Here is a 7,330-nt window from a genome sequence, read left to right on the forward strand (position 1 = left end):
ACATGATATAAAAAAAAAAAAAAAAAAAGAGAATTCCCCAGAGGTGATGATGTACGCAAATGTTATTTCATTAACAGATTTATAGCATAAATGTAATGATGTCTGCTAACTTTATCCATAAGCCTCAAACAAAAGTACAGTAAAGGATAAAGATAGGTAAATGACTATATTCCAGGTTTTCAACTGTGGGATCATTCATCTTATTAGAGACACAAGCAACTTTCAGACTGTTGAAGGTCTTCATGATCACAATTTTCTAATCCATAATGTATTCCTAGGTTGGAATATAGAGGTGCCTTCACCCATTTTATGTGTGGTCACTGGCATTTAGACAGTGTCTCCAGGGCAGCATAGGAGTAGGTTTGCAAAAATGCATCATAAATTCTTTTCCAAGCTATGAAAATATAAGGAAGACCAACTGTCCAAACAAAGAGTCACTTCTCACTCAAATCTAGTTTACCTGCTTACCTCCCGTGATGAATTGGCAAGTGTTTACGATGAATTCCATGACTTCCTTCCACAAAAGCATTGGGAGGCTTATGGTACACAGAAGCCAAAGAGCCAATGTGGCAGATTAGCTCATCCAAAAGAGTTGGCTCAATAAGGTCTGTCTCCTCAGAGATCAATGGCTTCTCCGACAAAACTACTTCTTTGGCCGTGACAGGGTCAGTTGAGAGAAGGCGCCAATAAATATAGCCCCGGTCTCGAAGGTCAGGATTATCAGAATCCTAATGAAAAGAAAAAGACAAGAGGTTAAGATGGAACCGTTCTCAGGACCAGCAGATGGAGTAATAGCTACATTGTTGGACTCCCATGTAGTCAACTGCAGTTCGAGTCCCAGACCTGGCAGCATAAACTCACACCAGGCATGTGTGCACGCGTGCCCAAGATCCTGAGAGGAGAATGGAGAAGGGATTGTGGCATGGCCACCCCCCCTGGGGGGGTGATTTCTCACTTTCTGTCTCTCTGTCTTTCTGGCGCCCTATAGCAAAAACCTCTCCAAAAAAAAAAAAAATTGGAACAGTTCTCTATATGGAAACCTAAACCTAAACTGCTGAATTTATCAAATAATGCTGTAGTGGTTTATGTAATAATACTTACCAAGCTGCAAAAAAGTCATTCTTAAACTATAATGTGTACAACATTTTAACACATCAGAAAGCCACTGAAAGAACAGGATTCATAGTCACATCACAGAGAATGGGTTCATTATGTCAGAAGTAAGGCATTTGTATTTTTTAAAAAAGAATTATTTTATTTAACTTTATTTGTTGTTGGTTTTTTTTAATTTAACCAGAGAGGGACAGCGCAAGTGAGCAAGTGAGAGAGAGAGGGGGGGTGGAGGGAGGGAAGGAGAGGGAGAGAGAGAAGGCAGGGAGGGAGGTAGAGAAAGCAAGTCACCAAACCCAGGATTAGAACTGCGGTCGGCCATGTGGGAGTCCATCAACCTTAACCACCACACCAACTGCCAGTCTCAGCATTTGTATTTTTAATAAGCAGCTAGGTGATTTTGAATGGTTGTGATTTTTAGTCATAGGTAGAAAAAGTGAAATGAACACTTTCTCTTCCATGCAGTACAAAGGATAATTACCAAACTCTAGGCACTTTCTTGTGTATTCTTCACTAGTTTATCTATAGTAACAACAGATTATTACAATGAAAAAGACAAATCTTTGAAATGAAGTCTCTGACTCTCCCTGCCCAACTAATAATACTTCTAATTATACGATCATTTTACTTAAAATTAGAAATAAAATTTCGTATATACTTCACTTTATTCTCTGCACAGTTAAGAATATTATTAATTCACTCAAATGTAGACACAGGAGAACAGCAGTATAAAAGAGAAACTTATTTCTCATTAGGATCAAAAGTCTAGCAAACTTGGGGTTGGCAGGTGGTGTAGTCGTTAAGGGCACTGGACTGCCACATGGCCAATGGTGATTTGAGTCCTGGACCTGGCGACTTGCTTTCTCACTTTCTCTCTCTCTCTATCCTTTTCTGGTCAAATTATAATAAATAAATGAAGCTAAATAAAATAATTCTTTTTTTAAAAAATCTTCCAAACAATGAACAGATACATTAGGTCCCCTGTTTTAGAGCTACAATAGTTTAGTTAATATATCACTAGATCCTGTCATTGCTCCTATAGAAAACAACTCTATGAGTAGATTACAAGATGTTGTACTGGAGATATTTTTCAGGAACCTAATATCAGCCCCTTAGTCAACCTAAGCCAGTTCTAGCCAGTTGAAACCATAGACCTCTCCTAACGAGTTTGTGCAGATGACTAAAGTTATTATCTATTTATTTATCTATTTTAAGGTTTTTGCCATAGGGCGTATGCGCTTGCCAAAGAGACCAAAGAGAGAGATAGTGAGAAGGAAAGTGAAAAATCAGCCCCCCAGGGAGGATGGCCAGACTGCAATCCTTTCTTTTTCACTCTCTTCCTGGAATTTTGGGCACACATGTACATACCATCATGATTTTCAAACCGCCAAATCCAAAACTTGAACCGGGGTGGGAATCCAGCACCTTTACCACCACGCCACCTGTTGGCCCCAACAAGTAGCCTTTTGATGTAGAAGCTAAACACCATTTTCAGATGTTAATATCATCATTTCTTTAAATATACAATGCATGAAGAATCATGATGACCTGACTACATCTATACACACTGGAGATAACTTCTCCATCACATTTGCCTACACTCCCAGTACCTTCCTTCACAATGCCCTAAATACTCAAGACTCCCTTGCTGCAGGGAGGCAGATCTGAGATTTTCATCTCCACCTCCTCACTGGGCCTACGTTGTGAAAAAGCTACTTCCCTACTGCACATCTCAGCAGAGAAGTAATTGGCTAACTGTGCATCAGACAAGCATGCCTGGTTAGGTACAAGTTGTATACTAAATCAGTGGAAGTGGAAAACAAAACTCTACCACTCATTTGTTTCAATGAACAAATTCAGCAGACCATATTGACCTTAACTTAAATTGGTACTCATCTACCATAAATATTAGGTTTTTATTTTACAAACTTGAGAAAAAACAGACTACTTCCCATGGAAAAAGATGCTTACCCTTCTAATGATAACTCCTCTGTCTTTATTAATTAATTGGGCAAGCCGAGAGAAATTACTTACTAATTATTTACAGACAACTATGGCTCGGTCATCCACAAAGACCTTAAAACTAGTAAATGCAGTTATATATACTGGCTGATACACAATAGTGCTTCAGACAGTGGATGTGTCCTCTCAAGTCATTTCTTAACCTTTAGACTAAAGAGGCAACACGGCATAGTAGGTAAGTGCAGAAATGCTGAAGCTAGGCTACCTAGGTTTGGGTCCTAGCTCTGCTTTAATTGTTTCTCAATTACTTCATCTACCAAGCAGGAATAGTAATAGTACCAACACTTATTGCTAATATGTAAAGTGCTTAATAAATTTCTGATACACAGAAAGCACTACACAAATGACTGTTATTAAGATTCTATAGGCCAGCCAGTGGAGCAGGGGGTTAAGTTGGCTGGATACCACACGGTGGGTACCTGTGCATGCATGCTTCAAATCCTGAGAGGATTCAGAAATGGAGGAGATGAGGGCTGCTCTTTACCTCTCCCCTTCCCTCTGTCTCTCTCTGGTGATTACACATTATCTCCTGGAAAATTGGAAAAATCAGAGTCTAAGCTTTAAAAAAACAATATGAAAAAGAACTGACCAGGTAGCCCTTCAGAGACAGCTGATTACACATGAATGTACAAGGAAATCCAAAACTTGTTAAGAATTTGATGGGACCTCATTTAAAAAAATAAATAAATAAAAAACTTTAACAGGGAACTGACAACAGACCCAAACAGGATAGTTTTTCACAAGGAATTTCACTATAGGCTAATGGTATCAATGTAACTCAGTATAACAATTCTATTAAGTATCAAATACAATTCAGTTCAGATACCTAGCTCTCTTAAATTTGGCTTGATTCAGAGGAATTTCAGGCCATCTATAATAACAGCATACCTTGTATCCTTTAAACAATCCTCCCCTAAAGACTTCATTTCAGTAACTTTTTTTTTTTTTTTGGAGAGATTTTCGCTATAGGGCGCGTGCGCTCGCCAGACAGAGAGAGAGAGACATAGAGACAGAAAGCAAGAAATCACCCCCCAGAGGGGATGGTCACGCTGCAATCCCTTCTCCTCCATTCTCCTCTCAGGATCTTGGGCACGCACGCACACGGCATGAGTTTTAAGCCACCGGGTCCGGGACGTGAACCGCGGTCGACTACGTGGGAGTCCAGCGACATAGCCATTACGCTAACTGCTGGTTCCCCATTTCAGGTAACTTTTGATAAATACTGAGGAAAAAATAAGACTTGAGTTTGAACTGTGACAAATATCTTAAACTCAGTTCTCCTGTGATGCCTGTTAAATACGAACACATCTGTCTCTTTTTTTTTTTTTAGAGGTTTTTGCTATAGGGCGCGTGTGCTCGCCAGACAGAGAGAGACAGAGACAGAAAGGGAAAAATCACCCCCCAGGGGGGATGGCCACGGCACAATCCCTTCTCCTCCATTCTCATCTCGGGATCTTGGGCATACACACACATGCGCCCGGTGTGAGTTTTAAGCCACCGGGTCCAGGACACAAACCACGGTCGACTACGTGGGAGTCCAGAGACATAGCCATTACGCTAACTGCTGGTCCCAAACACATCTGTCTTTAAAAAAATAAAGACAAGTCCAGCAGGGGGCATGGTGGTTAAGGTGCTGGATTCCCACATGGTAGACCGAGGTTCAAGTCCCAGACCTGGCAGCTTAAAAATCATGCTGAACATGTGTGCATCAGTGCCCAAAATATCAAGAGAATGGAAGAGAAGGGATGCATGCTTATCCCCCCAGGGGGATGATTTCTCACTTTCTCTCCAGTGTGTATATCCTATGGCAGAAACCTAACCAAAAAACAAGACAATGAAGATTGGATTGAGAACTTGTAAAAACAGAGAAACTCCAAAAGGTACCTGAAATTATTTTTGTAAGAATTATGTATTTAATTTATTGTTATTATCATTTATTTTTTAATTTGCTATAGGGCATGTGCACTCATCAGAGAGACAGAGGGAAAGTGCAAAAGCAAGTTGCCAGGTCAGCGACTTAAACCATGGTCAGCCCTGTGGGAGAGTCCAGTTCCTTAACCACTACACCATCTGCTGGTACTGACACCAGAATACTTACAGGTAAGCAGGGGAGGTTCAGTTTAAATTTTTCTTTAGAGATTGTTTTGACAGAAAGCCAATTCCGTCATTTTATGTGAGCACTTAGAATTTAAAATTAAAACATGAAACAGAGTACAAAAAAAATTGGGGGTGGGGACAGAAAGAGAAACTGTTCTGAATCAAATTCAACAGACAAATGGGCTAATCAAGAGTCTAAACATACAAAGTCTAGAATACTCAATCCATACTGATAATATTAAATAACCACTGACTTGATGCTTACAGGAATTGCTTTCCTTCAGGTGGAAGAAGAAATTTATAAGACATTTTTAAAAATACTTCAAAGGCGGGACCAGCAGTTAGCGTAATGGCTATGTCACTCAACTCCTATGTAGTCGACCGCGGTTCAAGTCCTGGACCAGGTGGGTTAAACTCAACGCCAGGTGCATGTGCATGCGTGCCCAGGATCCCGAGAGGAGAATGAAGAAGGGATTGCGGCATGGCCATCCCCCCTGGGGGGTGATTTTTTGCTTTCTGTCTCTTTCTGTCTGTTTGGCAAGCACACGTGCCCTATAGCGAACACCCTCCACCCAAAAAAATGTTTAAAGAGCTCTTAAATTGTTAAAATATGTAAAATTAGTAACAGAGGGACCAGCAGATGGCGTAGTAGTTACACTGCTAGACTCCCATGTAGCCAACAGCAGTTTGAGTCCCAGACCCAGCAGCTTAAAACTCGTACCAGGCACATGTGTGTGAATGGCCAAGATCCTGAGAGGAGACTGGAGAAGGGACTGTGGCATGCCCAGTCCCCTAAGGGGTGATTTTTCACTTTCTGTCTTTCTCCAGTGAGCACATGCACCTTATAGCAAAAATCTAAAATAAAAAGAAAAAAATGACAGCTCAGTACTAGACAAAGTACTATGAAGTGATTTTTAATTTTGATAATTTGCCATTATAAAGAGATGGTAAAAAGAGAAAAATAGTAAAACTGAGTATCTGAATCAGATTCCACATGTTGATACATATCTTAACTCTGAAAGCCTATTAAAGTCAGCCTGTTCTTTAATTCAATTAAGATCATTACTAAATCAAGGGGACTCAAGCAGCTTACCCAGAAGAAAAAGATTAACCCAATTAAAAGATGGGAAAATGAGCTGAATAAACAACTCTCTGAGGAAGACATACAAACAGTCAAAAAGCATATGAAGAAATATTCAACATCCCTCATCATAAGGGAGATGCGGATCAAAACCACAGTGAGATACCACTTAACCCCAGTCAGAATGATGATTAAAAAAACAAAAACTGGTAAGTGCTGGAGGGGATGTGGTGAAAGGGGAACTCTCCTATAATGTTAGTGGGAACGTAAATTGGTCCAGCCACTATGGAGAATATGAAGGTTCCTCAAGACCTTCAAATAGAACCACCATATGATCCAGCATTCCCACTCCTGGGTATGTACCCAAAGGACAGGAGAATGCTCAATTGGAAAAGTGCTTGCACATCTATATTCATTGCAGCCTTATTCACGATTGCTAAGACATGGAACCAACCCACATGTCCACAAACAGATGAATGGATTGAAAAAGTGTGGCACATTTACTCCATGGACTACTACTCAGTCATAAGAAACAACAAGGGCCTGGAATTTGATAGAAAATGGATTAATATGGAAGATTTGTTGCTGAGTGAAGCAAGTCAGGTTATGCAAGAGAGACACTGTATGGGACATGTATAATATTCTCAAGTAGATTGGACTGAGGTGTATATCATGCTGAGTAAAATCTCTTTACAGTCTAAATGATGAATAGTGATTAAATATATGAATAATAATAATAATAAAAACAGGAAAAAAAATTCCTAAAACACCAAAAGGACCTAGTTCTGTACAAGACATTAAAGCAAATATGTAAGCAAGGTGAAACAAGGCGGTTCTCTTCCCAGAGTGGAAGTCAAATTTATCAACTATGTGAAGAATTTCTTCTGGATGATTGACCATGAGGCTATTCAAGATCTCTGGCAGTGGAGGAAGTCACTTTAAGAAAAGAGTTTAAACCTTTTGTTAAAATTTTGCATCTTATTTCATTTCTGTAACAGTTGATATCCGGCTGTCTTTTTT

General features: G+C 39.8%; 1 protein-coding gene across 1 annotated transcript in view; it reads right to left on the reverse strand.

Annotated features, from left to right (window-relative positions):
- AP2B1 (adaptor related protein complex 2 subunit beta 1) overlaps positions 1 to 7,330 on the reverse strand; it is a 179,822-nt gene that overhangs the window by 87,914 nt on the left and 84,578 nt on the right. The window contains exon 13 of the mRNA XM_006154420.3: positions 469 to 728. Coding sequence (XP_006154482.1) covers positions 469 to 728 — 260 coding nt within the window. The remainder of the gene's footprint in view (positions 1 to 468; positions 729 to 7,330) is intronic.

This window comes from Tupaia chinensis, unplaced genomic scaffold (assembly GCF_000334495.1).
Source record: "Tupaia chinensis unplaced genomic scaffold, TupChi_1.0 Scaffold000407_4, whole genome shotgun sequence".
In the NCBI taxonomy this organism is placed as follows: Eukaryota; Metazoa; Chordata; class Mammalia; order Scandentia; family Tupaiidae; genus Tupaia; species Tupaia belangeri.